Below are 20537 nucleotides of genomic sequence, written 5' to 3'. Positions count from 1 at the left end.
CCAGGAAGTAGTAAATGAATTAGTAGATTTTAAAGAAAAAGGAAAGGAAAGGATCGTTATCTTAAAGGAAATCAGACACCACTCATACTTCTTGAGTTGGAGTGACAAGAGAAAGGTGAATTATAAGAAAGTGAGTTGACAGGCAAACCCTGTGGCCTCCCTCCCACAAGGCCCCTTGCCCACGTTTCAACTACCCTGCCAGGCCTGTTTCCCAGAACCCGGCCCTCCATGCCCCCCCCGCCCCCCCAGAACAGGATCCTCCCTGATCCCCTTACTTACTTGTCCCGAAGGACGACCCCCTCGATGCAGGCCCCAAACAGAACAACGGAGCTGATGTCTGCAGCGGAGGATGAAGGAGAATCCCCAGGGTGGCGCTGTCCTTCCTCCCCACCCCTCCTGAGCCAGCCAGGTGAGGCGGCCGCTTCAGAAGCCCTCCGTCTAGCCCTCCCCACCCACGGTGGTCCCTGCCCAGCAGTGAAGGATACAGACAGCGGAGGTGGTGGCGATGGCCAGGATGGTGCCAGTGGGAATTGACTTCTGGGCGTCCCGCAGGTCACCAGAGCGGTTAGAACCAGCCATGATCCCTGTGAACAGAGGAGCAGCTAGGACAGGAGCCACAGGAGACCAGACAGACTGAGAAGAAAGGACATCAGCCTCAGAGTCAGGAAGCCGGGGATCTAGTCCTGTTCCACTGACTCCTATGAGACCTTGGACTTGTTACTTGGCTTCTCCGGGCCTTAATTCCCTCACCTGTCTGTCCAGTGGGAACTGAACTGTTGGCTCCTGCCTGTGTAATGGGGCTGTTGGACTCAGAAATTCCCCACATCGTGACTGACTCTCTCCCTACCCATCCACTCCCAGCCAGAGTCCTCCCTTTCTGAGCTCCCCTTCACCTGTGACCGAGGGGAAGTAGATGCCAACCAGCAGGGTGAAGTAGGAGGTCATATCGCTGAAGACATAGGGATGGTCCATGTCGACAGGGGTACCATCTCCCAGGCCCACCGAGGGCATCCCACGCCTTTCCACAATCACCCCCTTGGTCAGGTAGGAGCTCCAGAGGTTCTCTGTGGGAGAGACAGGATGCTCAAGGAGAAGACCAGACGTCAGGGTGCCAGAGCTCTGGGGCCAGGAGGTGGGGTGGGCAGAAAGAAGGGTCAGGGTCAACCACCTCTCGCTCCCCCTGGGCCTCATTTCCACCAACACTTCCGAAGCTCCCGCTTTGGGCCAGGTCATGTGCAGGGGCTTTGCACATGAATCAGATCTAGTCCTTGCCCTCAAATGGTCCAGTCTACTGGGGGACACAGACACACACATCTCAGGCTGATTCAGTGTGTCCCAAACTGATCTCACCACCTACTCACTCCAAATGGCTCCTTTCCTATATCCCTTATTTTGGTAAATGACACTACCATCAACTCAGAGAGCTTGACGTTGCCCTCAACTGCACCCTTTCCCCATCTCCGTTTCAAAAATCTCCAACTCCTGTCCCTTATTCCTCCTAAATATTTCTCAAATACGCCCCTTCTCTCCTTTCCAGGGTTCCTCCACTTCTGCACTAAACGTCAAATTTAGCAATAATTCTGATAAGAACAGGCAATTCTTGTGTGGAGGGCTGTCCTGTAGCACTGTAGGGTGTGGAAGAACAGCCCTGGCCTCCGCCGCCAGATGCCAGTAATAACCCTTCCGTCGTGATAACCCAAAATGTCTCCAGGCGTTGCCACACGTCTCCTGGGGGGCAAAACAGCCCTGGTGGAGAGCCACCGTGCCATTCCCACTGCTGTCACTCCATCACTCCAGGTAAGAAAACCACCAGCTCTCACCTGGACCCAGCATCAGCCTCCTCCTAGACTCCCTGACTCGGTCCCCTCTCTGCTTTCAGCCCATCCACGTGAGCAGCCAGAGTGAACCTTCACAAGCAACAAGCTGACCCGGTCCGTCCCTTTACTCAGAACCCTTTGGTGGCTCCTCGTTGCCCTCAGAACACCGTCCAAACCCCTCAACGTGGCTTCCAGGGCTGACCACAGTCAGGCTCACGCCAGCCTCTCCAACATCATTTCTCGGTTGCCCTCCTTCCTTTGTACTTTATGCCCCGGTCACACCAAATTACCTGTGGTTGGAAGGACACAATATGCTCTTCTGTGTCTGCGTACTTTTAGGCAAGCTGTTCTTCTGCCTGTAATTCCCTTATTCCCTTTGTATAACTGAAAATCTCTTATTTGTCCTTCAAAACCCTTCTCAGATGAGTCCAGGAAGCCTTGTCTCACCACCTTATACACATGACCACTCCCTCCCTTGGGAGGTCTCTGTTCATTGAATGCACACCTACACATGTCCTAATTTATTTGCTATTACTTCTGCCTCTGCTATTAGACTCCTTGAGGCCAAGAACTGTGACTTATTTATGTTGTGTTCCTGGTGCCCAGTGCAGTGCTAGGCAGTTAGCAGGTACTTAGCGAATACTTGTTAAGCTGATAACTTTCTTTCCCACTAGGTGGTAAGGTACGCGAAGGCTCCCTTTCACCTCTACCTCTCCGTGATCCCAAGGATAGAACATGGCCCAGAGTAGGTGCTCAATTAAAACTGATCAAATTTAACTGAACCCCAAGGAGTCCCTTAATCCTGTTTAAGCCACAATCCCTGCAGCATTCCCTGGACACCAGACCTCTTCCCTCCCTCAGACCTTTGATGAGGCCACTGGCAGCGCCAGGAATGCCCTGGATCTCCGTGACATTGTTTCGGGTGAAGTACTCATCACAGGTGGCGTTGAGGAATCGGGAGGAGCAGAAAAGGCCCCAGAGCCTTGTGGTCACTGTCTCATTTCCTTCCCAAGCCAGCTTGGCACAGACATCAAAGCCATGGCGAGACAGCGTGCGGTTCCCCAGGAGGCAGATCCTAGGGAGAGAAACAAGGGAGGAGGGTGGTGAGGGACGTAACTTTGCCCTGGTTTCACAGTAGAACCGCCATGGGAGCACGAAAAACATAGATGCCAGGGCCCCATATCCAGAGATTCTGATTTAATTGGGATGGAGCCCAGGATCTGTGTTCTTTCAAAGCTCCCCACAAGTGATTCTTTTCTTTCCCCCAGGCCCTGGGAATCCTAATCCCTGGACCACCAGGGAATTCCCTCCCCCCAAGTGATTCTAACATGCAGCCACGGCAGAGAACCACTGCTTTCGGGCGATGCTATTTCAGCACCGTGGACAGCAGTCTCCGTGTGCCGTTCTTCTGGGCAGTGGGATGTAGGGGAATGTGCCCTAGGGAGAGAGGCAGAACCAACAGGGATCTGAGCCCCGAGACCCTCTCTTCTATGTCCTTTCCCATGATAGAGAAGGTGTTTAATACTAAGAGGTTGTCACATTCCAGAAGGTTGTCTCTACCCAAGAAAGGTTCCCTAACACAGACCGGTCTTCCCTTTAGAAATTGTTCCACTTGGCTCTTCCTAAGTCCACCTCACCAGCCAGCCCTTGACCCTCACAAGGAAAACTGTGCACACCTCCAAAAAATGTTATCCCATCCTAAAGAGATTTCCCTTAAACCAGGAGAGGTTTTCCCTCCCAAGGGAGTTTATTGTAAATCCACAACCACTCTGATTCTGAGAGATGGGGGCAGGGGGGTTGGCAGAGACTGGTGTGAAGACCCTGAAACCAGTCCAGGGAGGAGGGGGAGGATGCCTGAGGCTCAGGGCAGTAGCACTTACGGGAAGTTGGGTGGGTCAAAGGCAGATTTGATGACCCCGGCATAGATGGCCAGGATGGAGAGGATGACACAACCCAGGAAGACAAGGGCAAACTTGTTGACATACTTGACTCCCACAAATACCACGGTGGCCATGCAGGTGAGCACGCAGGTGCCATACACGCGCATATTGTTCAGCATGGCTGCCGCCTCCCCACTGGCATCTTCTGCCTTGAAAATGGCCATAGCTGGGAAGAGGTAAGCCTGTGGGAAAGGGGTGCGGAGGTCAAGTAAGTAGGTAACCCACTAAGTAACCAACTAAGAATCACCCCAAGGAAATAACCCGAGGTGCAGGCAGGGCTTTGGAGAAAAGATACGCATCACAGCATATTTACAGTAGTACAAGACTGGAAATGACATCCAATGATAGGGGAATAGTTAAGGAAATCATGGTCTAGCCTGCAAGGACTATTATACTGTCATTAAAAGATTGTATTGCAGAAATGTTGGGAGCAGTTATTAAGTTCTATTCTTTTGTTATCAAGTATAGTTCTTAATGATTATTTATTGTTCTTATTATTTCAATAGGAAAGGCAGATATAAATTAGACATTCATCCCTAGAGGACTGGGTAAATAAATCATGATATTTCCGAATAGACTATGTAGCTGTTAAAAAGGACAACATAGATTTATATGAACTGACTCAAAAAGGTTATCCATGTTATATTAGGTAAAAACAATCAATTTTTGAAAAGAATGTGTCTTATCTCATTTTTGTAAATATATATGTGTACTTACATGTGACTATATACACACATATGTGTATATATGTCTGTCTGTGTGTAGATACATCAAAATGTTAACAGTCGTTTCCCCTGAATGGTAAAAATGTGAATAATCTTTATTCTTTTTGCACATCTGTATTTTCCATAATTTCTATACTAAATATTAATATATTCTTACAAAACTTATTTTCACTTGTGATATTTGCAAAGAGGGTCTTGCATGATTAGAGAAAGCTATAGAGTTATATTTTCTAAAGACAGAATACAATATCACAAAAAACTAGAAGGACACACCCAATGATAGTGATGATTTGCCTTAGGAGACTGGTATTTCCTTTTTTACATTCTTTGATTTTTTTCCAATTTTATGCAATGGGTAGAATTGCTTTTATAATAGTTCTTTGATTTTGTAAAAGCCATAGAGGTCTATTATTATTCTCTCATAATTTGGCTTTTGGGGTCCTTTATTCCCCATCTACCCTCCCTGCCCCTGGACTCCTCCATTCCATCCCAAAACCAGAAGCTGCAACATCTGTTAGTTCTAGTTCTCTGAAGCCGAGTGGTTGGGTGGACAAGCACGGGCTTCAGGGTCAGGAAGACACAGGTTCATATCCCTTCCATACATCCCTTAAACTCTCTGAGCCTTGCTTTCCGCATCCATAAAATGGGGACATCTTCTAACTAATGCAAGGGTCATGAGGATAAAATAAAATGGTACGTTGAAGGCCACGGGGCCTGGGTAGAGTAGGGGTTTGGGAAATAAATGTCAACCCCACTTTCTATATACCAAGGAACCCTCTTCAGCTCCCACCTCACCTCCTCCTGCAGGGGCAGGAAGAACCGAGACCAAAGTCAGCAGCCGTCCACTTCGAACACTGCCCAGGGACCTGACTTCTCATCAGTCACTGCTTCTAACAGATAGATCTCTTTCTCAGCTCCCTCTTCTTCTCCTCTGCCATCCGCTAGCCATCAGCCCTCTACCACTAACATTCACAGAGTGCTTAGCACTGTCCCTGGCACACAGTAGGCAATCACTGTGTGACATGACTTATTATTTCTTATTTCATGATTTTACTCTTCCCAACCCACCTCTGCCACTCGGTAGCTGAGTGACCTTGAGCAAGTCATTTCACCTGTCTGAGCTTGTCATTTGTAAAATGGGCATAATAATACTTAAACCTCATGAGGATTCAAGCTAATGACCGTAAAGCACTTGGAACTCTGCTGAGAGCACAGTGGGTGCCTGATAAACGACAGCTGTTCATGTTACATAATTAGTGTATCCTGTCTCCCCAACTAGACTGTGAACTCTTTCCAGACAGAACCGTGTCTGATTTTCCCTTGGCCTTACTTAGTGACCCAGCCTACAGGAGGTGTCCAGGGAGCAACAGTTAACTGACTGACAGCCTGGGGCCCACACCTCCTCCTTGGCCCCTCTCACCAGCAGGATTTCGATGGTGCCCAGGATGTACATGGCCCCAGCAAACGTAGTGCCCAGGTAGAAGCAGAGGCCCACAGCGCCCCCAAACTCTGGACCCAGAGACCTGGAAATCATGTAGTAGGAGCCGCCAGCTGCAGAAAAAACCCAGTATCAGCAAGAGGTTCGAGGGGGCACTGGGCTGCCGTAGGGGATGAGGGAGGATCAGAGACAGTGGTGGGAAGGAGGTTGCTCTGGGCCTCCCAAGCCTTACAAGCTGTAGCCCTAGGACTCAAGGGAGACCCAGCCAGACACTCTGAGTGGCTTCTCTAGCACTAATTCCCATGTTGCTAATTACCCTCTAAGGAGGTCATGGCTCAGAAAATAGGATGATGGAGAGGAGGATCTCAGGCAAAGGGAGGAGATCTTGCATTGCCCCATTCAACGCCATCAACACCTCCGTCCCCTCCCCTTCACACGGCTGCCCCCATCTATCCCACGAAAACGCCGTAACCCAGCCCCCGAATCTGCGGTATTGCTTCTCTGGGGTCCCGATGGTACCCAAAGCCCAGGACACTGTCCCTCCTTCCAACTACCCAGGCCTCCCTCCCAACCATCCAGGCCCCTTCCCCTCCAAGAAGCCCCAGTCACATACCAGGCACAACACCATTGGTTGCAATTGCACTCATGGAAATGGCCGTGAGCATCGTCTGTGAGGAGAGAGATCGTCAGAGTGGCGAGTAGGGTGGGGGCCAAACCTTCTACCCCATAAACACCCGCCAGACCCACAAGTCCTCTTCCATCGAGCTTGTCCTCGGTCCTGTTCCAACTCCTACTCCTGCCAAGTCCTTCTTGTCCAGAAAACCCCTTCTTCACCAAGCACATGAAAGAAACGCAAGCTATAGCATCAGAGAGCTCTGGAAACCCCAGCTTGGCCTCTGACCAGCTGTGTGACCGGAGACAAGTCACTTCAGTTCTCTAAGCCTCAGTTTCTTCATTTATTAAATAGGCAGGTGTACTAGCTTCAGCACTGGCTACTCACGTGCAGAGGGGGCTCAAGGGTCACATGTGAGGAAACGTAAATGTCGTGAGAAGTAGGTGTTTAGTGAACATGTGATTTTTTTAGAGAGGATGGGAATAATTCAGTTACAAAGCTGTTTGGGACCCGTAATCCCATTCTTTGTGAGTCAGGACCTACTGAAATGTTAACTACTGTGAGACTGTAGGTGAGTTTTATTTATTAATGTACACCTATCTTTTTCATCAATGAGTCTGCGGTACCTGTGTAATTACAGCCAAGCACACACACACACACAGCCAGGTGAAACCTGGTTAATAGCCATCAGGGACTAGCCTGTGAGATGCTGGAAGGACCAGGCAGACCTAATTTACTCTCAAAGATTACACGCAGTGGTTCCTATAAAAAGATCAGGTCTCATGCTTCCCCCTCCTCCCCCTCCCCCCGCCAGGTCCCTGCTCAGCCCCAGCTGCCAGGCGTCAGGAGAGGGGAGCGTGTCACTCACACAGGAGCAGCAGATGAAGACCATGCAGAAGGACTCCATGATGCCCGCGATGCCCACCACCCAAGTGAGCCGCAAGAAGAGGATGACACCAAAGATGTTCTGCAGGCACGGTAGGTACACGCCCATGAAGGTGCCCATGCGGGGGGCCTGCCAGGGAGGCCAGCGTCAGTTTCTGCAGCCCCCCAATCACTGCCAACACCCCAGGCCCACTCCTCCTACCCCGGCCCCTCCATCCCCCACTTTCCTCTTCTCTCCATCCCCGTCCCTTCATCCCTCTTCCCTCTGATTCTCATCTTGCTTCCCTCCTCCCTTCAGGCCTCTATCACCTACCCTTCAAGCCTCCCCTCCCTCTCCCCTCCATGTCTATCCCTCACCTCCCATCCCTTCCCCTCCCTCAGCATCCACCTCCCATCCCTCTGTCTCCATCATGCATCCCTCCATCTGAATCCATCTTTCCTGCCCCACCCCCTCTCCCCTCCCACCCTCCCTCCTCCCTCAGCCCTTCCTCCCCGAGGCCCTCACCTGCACCGGCTTCTTTTTTCCACCCTCATTGTTTTCTGCCTCTTCGTGCTCCCTACTTCCCTGAGGCAGGTTGGTGTAGTTGGCCAGGCCACTGAGCAGGGAGGACACCATGGGGCTGGTGTCCATCTCCTCCTGTGGAGGGAGGCTCTCAGTGTTGGGAGGCTAAGCCCTGGTCGGGGGTGGGGGGGCTAGACGGTAGGAGGCCGAGAGAGATGCAGACCAGGGGCAAACCGTTGAGGCTAGGATGAGATGAGCAAGGACGAGGAGAGCAAGGAGAACAGGGAGAGAGGGGGTTGGGGTAAGAAGGGGGATAGCAGGGGAAAAGGGGAGGAGAAGAAATGACAGGGAGGTTCAGGGAGGAAGGTGGACCTGAGGGAGAGATGGAGAGGAGGGGACTGTTCCCCAGGGAAGGAGGGAGGGGGTGGCTGATGAAGGGGAAGGTGAACTATGGGTGGAGGCCCAACTCCCCTGGCAACCCACCTCAAACAGGGCCATGTTCTTGCCATCATACTCCTTCCCCTTCTCTGTGTCGGTGCTGTTGATGAAGGGGCTGCTCTCCTTGGGGTTGCCATCACCTGAGAAGGCAGAGGAGTCAGGGTCCTGGCACCAGCTGGTTGTGGCCCACATACCTGGACGTCCAGCTTAGTGGCCGCTTTAACTCTCTGAACCTCGGTCTGCACATTGGAAAACTGGAGCCAATACTACCTCCCTTGCAGAATTTTAGTTGACAGCGCATACGAAGAGCCTAGTGCGCTCCCTGGCTCGTACGGGGTATTTAATGAACGTGGAAGTGCTCCCTTGCTCTTGGGGGTCCTACTTCATTCACCAGGGCACCCTAGACTCTCCAGCGTCCCCTCCTTGACCACAACTAGTCCATCCTGGTGTTTGGGGGTGGGGGGAAGGCAGAGAACCCTGCAGCTGAGGCCCCAAGGATACTCCACCTCTTGGAAGAGTGACCCCCCTTTGGCATCTCCTGTGTCCCTCATTCATCTTCAGTCAACAAGTATTTACTGGATGTCTCCTGTGTGCCAGCGTGGGCATGGGCATGGGGGAGTAAAACACAGAATAAGACACCATCCCAGCCCTTGGGGAACCCAAAGGCAGGGGAGAAAAACCAGCAGCCAGGAATTTCCAACCCAGAGGATAAGGTCCGCGGTAGAATATGAAAGAAGAGGTGTGGTAACACAGGAGAAGCGTTCAGCCCAGCCTGGGAGGTCACGGAAGGCTTCCCAGAGGAAGTGACGTGTCGGCTGAGAACTGAAGGATGAGTAAGAGCTAGACTGGGAGGGAGGCGGGAGGGTGTTCCAGGCAGATAGAACAGCAGAACAGCATGTTCGATGGCCCAGAGGTGAGAGTGAGAGGAGTGGGTCAGAGGAGCTGGAGGAAGCTTGATCCGGCAGGAGTCTAAGGAAGGAGTACGGTGGGGTGGGGGGCAAGGATGGGGAGTAGCATGTAAAAAAAAAGAGGCTAGGAAGGTAACTGCGGGCCGGGTCCTTAAATGACTAGCCAGCCATGTTAAGGATTTTGGACTTCATCCAGAGGACAATGGGAAGTCATTGAAGAGTTTCAGGTAAAAAACACCATGAAGAGATTTGTGTTTTAGAGCAATTGCTCTGGCCTTTAGATGAAGAATACAGAAGCTAGTTAGGGACTTTCAGAAATCTGGGCAAGGGCCAATGATACCCAGACCAGAAGCAGGGCGGAACAATGAATAGACTCCAGAATTATTGGCACACATTTCCATGCCAGATATTTGAGGATGTGGGAAGGAGGAATCTAGGATAAGGCCTGGGTTTCTAGCATGGGTAAATGGGTGGATATGGTGCTATTTAATAAACAGGGGAGGGCTTCCCTGGTGGCGCAGTGGTTGAGAGCCCGCCTGCCGATGCAGGGGACGCGGGTTCGTACCCTGGTCCGGGAAGATTCCACATGCCACGGAGCGGCTGGGCCCGTGAGCCATGGCCGCTGAGCCTGCGCGTCCGGAGCCTGTGCTCCGCAACGGGAGAGGCCACAGCAGTGAGAGGCCCGCATACCGCAAAAAAATAAATAAATAAATGGGAAAGAAGGAGATTGGGGGTGGGGAAGTTGCTGAATTTGATTGCTGGTGAGGCGCTATAGGACACCCAAGTGAATATGTCCAGAAGCACTTGGATGTACGGATCAGTCTGGGTCCCAGGAGAGAGGCCAGACAGGAGGAAGACATGGGGGTAGCCCATGAAAAGGCGTGTAGGAAGTGTGTGAAACCGTGTGCCTGGAGGAGATCATCCAAGAAGAAAGCCTCTAGGGCATTAAGGAGAGGGTCCTTTCAAAGAGATGTAAGGGGCCCTCCACAGACACACTCCCTTGGCTTCAGCCATCACACTTTCTCAGTTTCAGGGCTGAACCCCAGCAGTAGACATCTCTTTGGACTCCGGAGAAACTCTCCAATGACCAAAACAGAAGTGAAGTTGAGGCCCTACATATTCTGAATTTCCTGTCCCCTCATCTCCTGGTCCCTCTCTCTCTCCCCATCTCCCCAAATCCTCCCCAGCCTCTCCTCCTGGAAACCTTCCTTCATCTCCCAGCCAGGGTCCATCCCCAGAGCATGACCTGCTATAACCAATCTCATCCCGACTCAAAACTGTGGAAGTGATGCCTCACATCCTCAAGGGAAACCCACCACCGTCTCCTGTCACCACCTCCACTTCACTCATCAAGCCAAGAACTTCTCCCAACAGGGGCCTCCACCAGCTCACTCTTCTCCTCACATATGTGGGTTCCTGGGACTTGCAGACCGGTCCTCCCAGTGGGAGCCTGGCATGTAATAGGTGCTCAGGAAAAAGTCTGTGGAGGTGAATTCCCCCAGGCTCCCTTCCTGACCCCCAGTGTCTCAGAAGAGCTGTTTGGGGCCAGAGAGAAGGAGAAATAAAAGTGAGGTGGGTCCCTCCTCCTTTTAAAATGCTGGCAAGATGTTCCTATCACACTATGGTGGTAACTAGAGAGGTTGAAAGGGGATGAGGTGAGAAGAAATTTCTTAATGGTTAAGAAAACAGGCTGGAGCGAAGGAGATTTAGGTTCCAGTCCCAACTTTGGTGGCTGTGTCGACACGTTGGGCAAGTCACTTAAACTAAGCCTCAGTTTCCTACTTTGCAAAGGGATAATAATGGTGTTTAACTCATAGGGCTGTTGTGGGGATTAAGTAAAATAATGCCTGTTGGGCGTGCCCGGCACCTAAGTGTAGCTACTGCCGTTACTGTTACAATTACGATTACTAATAGACGTGGTACCCCGTCCAGCCTGGGCTCCCTATCCCACACGCCTTCCCCGGCAGTAAGATTTAGGGGCCCTGTCTCCTGTGGGACTGGGTCCCTCTCTCCACAGCGTCCGCTCTTAGGGGCAGGACAACCAGACACGAGAGCCCCCCATTCCTTTCACACCCCCTCCCCTCCTCCTTCGTGGCGGCGCGGGGCGCGTGCAGGGCGGGGATGGGGGGCGTCCCGGCCCGAGACCCGGCATCGAAGCACCTCCGCGCCGGTCTCCATGGCGACGGCGCGGGCAGAGAGCGCCGCGCGGAGCAGAGCCGGCCACGCGCCCGCAGCGGCTTATGTAACGCGACGCGCAGCGCGGAGCCGGACTCCCGGCCGGATCCCAGCCCCGAGATGAGGGCAGGGGAGGGAGCGGTTCGTAGGCTTGTCCTGGGTCCCGCCTTTCCACCCGCCGCCTGGGTGGGACGCCAGGCCCCCGGTCTCGTCTGCCAGGGCTGATTTCGTCCCCTCCCTGGAACACCGGTTGAAGGGGAGGGGTGAGCTTCATGAGTTCTCAGAGGAGCAGGACTACGAAGGGGGAACTCGCTCTGATTCCCCAGAGCCAGGAGTCAGGATGATGGGAGAGCGCCGTGCGGCGCGCGCGCGAGAGGCAGGGCCAGACTGAGGCTGAGCCCTCTCGGCCCCCCCCCCCCCCGCCCCCTGGGAGCTCTCCGCCCGAATCGGCTTTCATTTAAGCGGCGGCGGCCAGAGCTCCCGGGGAGGAAACAGGCTAGCGGCGCGGGCTAAGGAGCCTCCCCTGGGGGCCTGGGGCCAGGCCTGGGGGAATCCCCAAGCCAGATTGGGGGAGTAGGGGAAGGCGTCAGACCCCAAGACGAAAGGAGACCTGGGGGCCAGAGACAATAAATATCCTTGTGTCCTTTCGTCCAGAGGAGCCTTCTTACTCTGGTCATTCCCACCTCCCCGAGGTCAGGACCAAGGGTCCCCTCCTACATTTCCAAGAACCTGAGTTAAGAGATGCCAGTGGTTGTCGGCCTGGTGGTCTTCCCTCAAGCCCAGGAGGTCCTTAGAGCCGCCTGTCATCGTCTCCAGGCACCACTGGGAGACCTTCTTTCTCTCTCTGGGACCCAACATGCCAGACCCAGGTCCTGGCCACTCTAGTTCCAGATCCTGGACACCGATATCTAGGGAGAAAGTCTCCCCACGAGCCTGCTACACTCAGAGTCTGGGAAACTTATGGGGAGGGGTAGAACTGAGGGAGCTCCTAGTTTGACTACTGCTTCACACCCAGAGGCCACTTTTCTAGGCCACGTGAGACCCCATGGAAATCCCATGGCGCCCAGTAAGACGCCATCCTCAGGGTAGAGAAAGCAGGGACTGGGCGATTGGACCCATACCCCGTGTCTGCGGGAGCAGAGGCCCCTCCTCAGAGTGGTGACATCTGAAGGGGATCCCAGGTGGACATGGCCCCCTTTCGTTCCCTAGGAACCGCGACGGAATGGCGGGCTCTGCTGCGGACTCGACTTTGCCAAACCCCCTCCCTCCCTCAGCCTAAGCCCGCTGTGGAGGGGGGCGGCTGCAGACTGAGGTAACCTCAGGGTGACTGTGGAGATGGATGAGTTAGGCAGCCAGTAGTTCCTACCCGTACTCAGCCTCAGGGAGGAAGAAGGGGTGTCAGACAAAGGATCGGGGACCCTGGTGTCCACAGACTTCCCAAGCGACCCCTTGGCTCTGACTTGGACCCAGGATCCGGAGGACTTCAAGGCCAGGCTGCCAGTCCCTGGAAGACCCTGCTCTTTCAGCCTTGGGCCACCCCTGGGGGAGGTCTGCAGGAGTCTCGGCCCAGAGGGTCAAGCAATGCCCAGGGGAGCGTTTGAGGCGCTGAGCGCAGACAGCCAGAGCGGGAGGCGCGCTAGTGCGCAAGGGACGCAGCGCCGCTGGAGGGTGGGGGCTGGGGGCGGCTGACGGCCCTGCTGGGTGGCTGAGACCGCGGGGGGGCGGCGGGGGGCCCGAGAGCCCGAGGGGGTGGCTGGCCTCGCAGACCTCGGAGCAGGGAAAGCGCGGAGGAGAGTGGGAGCCGCGAACGGACTCACTCCAAGCCCCTCGGCTCCTAGCGAGTCTCCGCACCCACCGCAGCGCGTCCGCAGTGTCCGCGCCACGGCGCCAGGAATTCGGCCGCTGGGACCCCATTCCCGAGGCCTCACTGGGGAAGCTAGCAGAGCTGACTGGAAAGACTCTCCCCTGCCCCGCCCTTGAAACCACACTGCTATGCCAGGGTACTCAGAGGAAGGGGAAAGGGGGAAGAAAGGAGGGTGATCTTGCTTCCCGTCCCAAACCCACGGGAACGCGAGAGGGAGAAGGAGATTCCGCAAAGTAGAGCTGAAAATCCCCGGAGGGGGTACGCTTCGGTCTGAGGTCGGACCCCGGGCAGCTTTGGGGGAGGAGGCCCGGACCGCATCAAGTGACCCCTTAAGGAGACACCGCAGCCGGACGGGGGCTGTCATATGGCTCCAATCCCCCCATAGGCACCTTCCCCCCATCTTTCAGCTGGAAGTCTCAGAGCGAGGGACTGCCGCAGACTGCGCCCCCCGCAACCCCCGCGCTCTGCGCCAGGACGCCAGGGTCCCTCCTCGGGAAGAGGAGCCCTCCTCCCTCCCGTCGAGCTACACGTCAGCCCGTTCTAGCTCTTCCAACCCCTTCCCACCGCCTCCCCCGCTTAGCTACCCCACGTCTGCCCCCGGGCCGCGGGCAATGGCAGCCCCTTGGCCCCCAGCCCTGTCCCCGGGCGCGGCGCATTCCAGCACCTCGTACAGTGCCTGGCGCATTCCAGTGGAGCTGGGCTCCAGGCCGCCTTGGGCGCCCACCGCCCCGGTCAATCCCCGCCTCTCCTCTGAAGGAGGCGGCCCCCGCTCTGCCTCTAACCCCAGAGCCGCTTCCTCTCCTCGCCGCCCCCGGACCGCTACTTACCAGGGTTGGCTCCCCCATCGCCGTCCTCGCAGTCCGTCAGGTTGTTTAGCATGGTGGCGGCGCGGCGCCGGGCCCGGGGATGGCTGCGGCGCCTCACCCGCGCCCCTCTGCCTGCCTCCGCCGCTCTCTCGCTCGCTCTAGCTCTCTCTCGCTCTCTGCTCCACGGAGGAAGAAGCTGCAGTGCCCGCCCGCCTGGCGCACACACACTCGCACACGGACACACGCTCACACCCGCGCGCGCCCCCTCTCAGCGGCGGCGCTGCTCGCCTCATCCCGTATGCAGGAGGCATGAGCCACTGGCGGGGTTTTGCGGGGGGGAGCGCGGGAGGGAGAAAGAAGAGGGGACGAGGGGCGGGCAGTGCGCTCTTGGAGGCCCCCTCGCACGAAAACTGGGGGCTTGCGCGGGTGGGATGGAGAGGGTGCTGCGGGGGATGGGGACCTCGCCTCCCTTGAGCAGACGTAGCTCCGCCCGCCCCCCACTCTCCGGCGCAGGCGGGGCCGGCACGTGGGCAGGTGCCATCCCGCGCCCTAAAAATAACGGCAGGGAACTAGGTCGCGGCCGCGGGGAGGCGGCCCCGCAGAGGCTGCCTGGCCGAGGGTCATCCGCCCCCTAGAGGGAAGATGAGGGGGGCTGAGGCGGCAGGGGTAGGGCGCCATGGAATATGGGTCCCTGGAGAGCCTGTCTGCAAAGCTGGGAAGGCCAGCCCCGAAGAACGGTGGAGAACCAGACCCTCTCCCATAATCACTGTTCAAGAGGTTGGAGCTAGGGATGTATGGAGGCCAGAGCTTTTAACCGAAGCACTGTGCTGCCCCCCGTGGGGTTCAGGGTCACTGGCTGAACTGTCTGGCTCATCCTGTCTTGAAATGGGAGGCATGAATCTGAGGAGTTGCAGTGAACACTTTACTGCGCTTAGACTGATGGAAGTCTTAGCATCTCACCTCCAAGGCAAATCACTGGAGCCCAAAGACAAGGACCCTCTGACTGTGGAATGACCCTGGGAAGGAGAGGTGGTGAGGAAGAGAGAAGGCAGCAGTGAGGTTTCAGGGAGCGCTGACTCCCCACTGGGGATGGTGCAGCCTTTAGGGAGGGCAGGCGGGTTGGAGGCATGCCAGGAACAGAGTGGGGGAGGGGAGAATGAGGCCGCCTGTCCGTTTGGGACCAGATTTTCTCCCGGGGCGAGAGTGTCTAATCCCCTAATCCAGGATTGCTTTCTGAGGATTCCAGAACTGACGTGCTTTCTGTGTTCCTCCCCCTCCCCTGACACCAGTCCCGTAGAAGCTTGATTGTCCTGGGACCCCTCAGCACCCTTAGAATCCAGGCTTGAGCCAGGGGTGGAGAGATCTCAGGAAGCGGCATCAGAGGTTTGGACCCTTTGAGTCCCTGGAAAAACCTAATTATCCAAGGAGGAGAGCAGATCAAGGGGAAATGATTTTCAGACTCTCCCAAGCCTCCAACACTAGCCCTCTAAATTCCAGGAGAGTTCCAGGGCTGGAGAGGCTCGTGTCAATCATCTTAGCTAATGCACAGCTTTCATTTTACAGGTGAAAAAGCTAAGGCCCAAAGGGTGGGGGAAAGATGACTGCCTGTGGACACTATGCCAGTGAATGGCAGAACTTGGTCTAGAATCCAGTTTCCTTTATTCCAGTTTCGGACTCTTTTCCTCAACATAACCTCTTTTTAAATGGGTCCTGCCTCCAATAGAAGGGGCACGAATGCAGTCATATCCAAACTGCTCAGTGGCCTCTGATCCTTGGCTACTAAGAAAGGAACAGGGACTGGGTCGGAGATGAGCTCTCCCTTTTCTTGTGCTCAGCCTTCAGACGTGCAGCTGGAGTGGCCTCTCAGCTTGCAATTGGAGGTGGGCCCAGAGACCTTCAAGGATTCTTAAAAAACAAAACAAAACAGAACTGTCCACTCGACCAGAGGCCCAGTTCTAGGATGGGAGTTTTCAGGACCATGGACAGGGCCCGCTGCTCGGATTCCGTTGTCGCATTATTTGTCAGTGGCTTCAGATTCGGTCAACCACAGAGTCTTCAGCAGCTGACTGGAGGGGCCCTCTGAGGGATCCACCAGGAAGCTATCCCTGCCACTGTGTTTTATGGACGCCAGAAGGACTCTTTAGGGTGGAGAGCTAGGTATTCAGACCAGGTGTGAGAACTGGTCCTCTTGGCTTTCCCAGAGAGAAAACCACACACACAAAAAAGTGCAGTGAGTTTGGATTGGTGACAGAGGTTTAAAGGGTTGCAGGTGGGTAGGCCAGTGTGCAAGAGTTTCTAAGCACTGCACTCCACGCACCACCACCACCACCACCACCACCACCACCATCACCACCATTATGGTTTTCTACTACTCTGCAGAGATAGGTAATATAGTAAAATGTCTAGTAGGTTTGTCTGAGAAGCGCTGTGAAATAAATACTGAGGTTTTTCAGCAATCCCGGGTCTGGGATGTTCCCCTGGGGGTAGTTCTCTTCATCTGTGGTCCAGAGCCCTGGCTGCTCAGGGACTGAGCCTGCCCATGGAGAAAAGCTAGATCCCAAGGGAGTATAGGGGAAGGCAGGGGTGATCCTCTTCCCCTGGGCATCCCATCTGTCCAGCCCCACCAGACCTCCTGTCTCACAAGGCATCTGGGATTCAGGAGATGCTGGTGCTGTCTGTCCTCTGCCCTCAAACTCTATGTTTCCTTGGGCAAAACTGACGTCCTCTCAGGGCCTGTGTATCTCCATCTATGAAACGAAAGGGTTAGGCTGCATAACCCATGGGCCTTCTTCCCACCCTGAAAACTCTCAGTGCGCTCTCAATTTATCTCAGACTAAAGCCAGGGAGCTCTTCATGAGGAGACAAGACCAAGTGAAGAGACAGCCGCAAGGGGAGACCCGGTCCTTTGATTCACACCCCCCACACACACCTCTCAAGAAGACTGATCTCTATTCTGGCTTCAGGCCAACCCTCTGCAGTGAGGCTTTCAGAAAACACATTGCAGGCACCTCCTGCACTGCCAGCCTGGCCTTGGCCAGTAAGATGACCCTCAGCTCTGAGCCCCAGGAACATGGCTACCAGCTCAGCACCGCTTCCCCACCCAGAGCCCTTGGAAGATCTAAGGCCAGGGGAATCTCCTCATTAAAGCATCACGAGATGCAGAGCTGGGCAGGGTCTTATTTCTAAACTCTGAGTCTCTAAAATTCCTCTCCCCTCCCACCTTATGCTTCTCATAGGGAAAAAAGGTCAGGGAAGCTGCCTCCTAAATATCAGGATGGGGGAACTGGAAGGAACTTTGTAAGTTATTTTTTTAATCATCCTCATTTATGGGGAAATTGGAGTCTAGAAATGGAAAGGTACAAATTTTCTCCATGAGGTGAACTCGTGGCAGATTGGGGGCTAGAATCTGGCTTCCTGACCTGCAGCCCAGGGCCCCAGCCACTGAATCAGGACCAGGAACTGTCTGGAAGAAACTGGAGCCACCTTACTGGGTCCTCTTTCCATGAAAGGCAGGCACAGTGTTCCTCCTTATGGCTTAATCCCTATCCATCTTTGTCTCTATATCATTAGCCCCACGGCCTAACCCACCCACCCCCAGCTGTGGCCTCATGGAACCAAGGCCCTGAACTCCTTTCTTCACTCTTCTCTCCCCCACCTGCAGGCCCCGTCCTCCAGACCCCAGACCCTTGCAGTGAATTGACGAGTCCGGCACAGAGCACACCCCATACACACAGGGCTCGCAGCAGACACGTCAACCACCATCGTCTCCGTGGTAACCGGGGGCTTAATTAACAGGCTGCAGCCCTGTCACCATGGAAATGGCACCCCAACAGCCCCCCATTCCTCGGCAGATTCAGCCCATCTTCCGTCTTTCTCAATCAGGACCCCTTTCTCACTGTACCCCCCCCATCCCCACCCCACCTGGAGAGCTGGTGCCCGCAGATCGCTCTGGTTCATTGAGAAGAGGGGAGGGGAGATGAGGGGGATGAGAGAGAGAGAGAGAGAGAGAGAGAGAGAGAGCAGCCCATCACCATGGCAACTACAGCCCCGTTCATAACCAGTTTGTTGCCATGGAGATTTCCAGGCCTCACCTTGGGCTGAGGTACTGGGCCGTGAGGTTCTGAGTCCTGGCTTGAGGAATGGGTGACTGGAGAACTCCTTGGATGGGCTGGAGATCTCCAGATCAGGTATTTTTACCAATAATTCAGTGTCATTCTTCCCAATTTACAGATAAAGAGACTGAAACAGGAGGTTTGGGTATGGGGGAGGCAGAGAACATCACTCTTCTAGATCATCAAAGGATTTTAGCATTTTTATGGCTAGAAGGACCCTCAGGTAGCTTCCTGTTCAACTTCTTTATACTACAGATGGGGAAACTGAGGCCCAGAGAGGGGAAGCAGTGTGCCCAAGGCCACACCACAGAGGCTGTGCTAGCGAGTGGATAGGCTACATCGTGGTCCTGCTCCAGTCCCCTAGCATAAGTTGGCTCCCTCTCACTCCATGGGGACACATTCCAACTCCTGTTAGTCTTAACCAGGCCCAGCGCTCTTCCCAGTGCCCTGTCTTCCTCTATGAGAAACTGAGGCACAGCAGGGAGTGGTGCAAAGGGATGGGGGAGTCGCTCAGAATTGTAACAGTTGGTCCCAGGTTCAATTCTGTCCAGCCAAGTCACCATCCATCTTCCCATGGTACAAATGAGGCAACTGAGGCATGTGGGCTGCTGCCCAGTGTTAGTGGTAGATTCAAGGATCACCTTCTGACTTGCTTCTTTCCTCCCCTGTAAGTCGCATTCCCACCTATAGCTGATCTCCTGGCAGCAGGAAGCACCTCCAGGGGCAAACTCCACTCCCTGGGTCCAGAGTGAAAGGTAACACTTGTATGTAAATGACCTACAAACCCTCCCCCAAGCGTTCCCCCACCTCCCACATGCTGCCATCTCTCCCTAAGGGGCCTGGGTGATGACAACAGGTGGGGAGAGCATCCCCCTGGGGCCAGAGCACTGGCACAAAAACAGCTGTGGGAAAGATACCAGCAGATTTTATGTTCCCCTAGGGAGCCCCTGTCCACTTCCCCGTGTAGCGACCTACCAAGGAGAGGTGCTGGAGGCTGTCTCAGGGCCTAAGAGGTTCAAAATCCCCAAATTACTCTCAAGATGGAACTTCAGTAAACTGCTGCACACAGGTACCCATCCCACAGATAGACACAGAAATACACACATCAACATGCCAATCAACACACTGGCATACAATGACACACGTAAGCACTGACTCACTGACTGCCCCACAGGTCAACAGAGCTAGCGTGGGATGCTTCTCCCTCAAGACATGCAAAGACACACACACACACCGCCTCTGCCACAAGCCCACAGCGTTCCAGATTCACATCCAATTTGCACACACACCTGCACACCCAACACTGGGAGCCGTACTTTACTTCATTATGCAAGAGCCTGGAAATGGGAATGGAAAGACGGAACAGTCACCTTGGGATAAGAGAGCGAGCCATCTTATTCTCAAGCCAGGGGGTGGGGAATGACAGGAGAGAAGGCAAGGTAGGGGAAGCAGGAGTCTACAGCCACTCCCCCTCTTATCTGATGAGCAGGAAGCACCTACTAAGTGCCGGGCTGTGGGCTTGGTACTCGGAACACAAAGTTAAAAGGATGTGGTCCCTGCCCTTGAGATGTAGGAGACACACAAGTAAATAACTTCCATCCATTGGGACATGTGCTATAATAGTGCAGTGGTCAGGCAGAAGAGGAATGTCTGCCTCTGCCTGGAAGTGAGGGAACGTGAAAAAGATTTTCAGAAAAGGTTAAATGAGCTATAACTTACAGAGTGAGGAGGAGTTTCCCTGGCTAATGGAGGTGGGAGAAGAACACGGACAGGTATACCAGGAGCAGATGAGGGAAGGGTTTGAATGACAGACTAAAGGGTTTGCCATTTATCCTACAAGCGATGGGGGGGGCGGGGGGGGGCGTTGTGTGGTGTGAACAGGATTGGAGGCAGGCAGACCAGTGAGGAGGCTGTGGTCATGGCCATGTGAGAGATGATGGAGGTTTGGACCAGGGTGATGATGACAGGAGGAGAGATGTGGCCAGATTCAGGATAAGTTTTGAAGGTGAAGTGGCCAAGACATGAGGACCAATCAGATCTGGTGGGAAGAGAAAAGGGGGCGTTGAGAATGGCTTCTAGAGCTCTGACTTTTACTGCTGTGGGGATAGCAATAATTATAATGGCTGATGCAAAATATGCTCGTGTATCTACGTCTATACCAACTGTGAAAATGAGAAAAGGGGCAGATTATGGGAAAGATGAAGAAAGGAAAGAGCCCCCCAACATGACAACGTCCAGGAGGCGGTTGGTTCACGGGACTGGAGCCCTGCTGAAATATACGCCTCAGTCTGGTCATCTATCCAATGCAGAGGTT

The 20537-nt window shown here is 54.4% G+C and overlaps 1 protein-coding gene across 3 annotated transcripts in view; it reads right to left on the bottom strand.

Moving 5' to 3' along the window:
• SLC12A5 (solute carrier family 12 member 5) overlaps positions 1-20537 on the bottom strand; it is a gene marked incomplete at both ends in the record, with an annotated part of 35607 nt that overhangs the window by 13885 nt on the left and 1185 nt on the right. For 2 of the 3 annotated variants that reach the window (XM_082669981.1, XM_082669982.1), the window contains 10 exons: positions 280-337; positions 486-584; positions 894-1064; positions 2681-2892; positions 3698-3939; positions 5903-6033; positions 6534-6588; positions 7402-7548; positions 7924-8055; positions 8404-8498. In XM_082669981.1, coding sequence (XP_082526107.1) covers positions 280-337; positions 486-584; positions 894-1064; positions 2681-2892; positions 3698-3939; positions 5903-6033; positions 6534-6588; positions 7402-7548; positions 7924-8055; positions 8404-8498 — 1342 coding nt within the window. Of the gene's footprint in view, positions 1-279; positions 338-485; positions 585-893; positions 1065-2680; positions 2893-3697; positions 3940-5902; positions 6034-6533; positions 6589-7401; positions 7549-7923; positions 8056-8403; positions 8499-14132; positions 14185-20537 lie in introns of those variants that run through there. The other variant, XM_082669983.1, reaches the window with a different exon arrangement.

Source organism: Grampus griseus (assembly GCF_964374135.1).
Source record: "Grampus griseus genome assembly, chromosome: 14".
Lineage (NCBI taxonomy): Eukaryota > Metazoa > Chordata > Mammalia > Artiodactyla > Delphinidae > Grampus > Grampus griseus.
The sequence above is the reverse complement of the archived record's forward strand: the minus strand, read 5'-3'. Positions and strand labels throughout refer to the sequence as shown.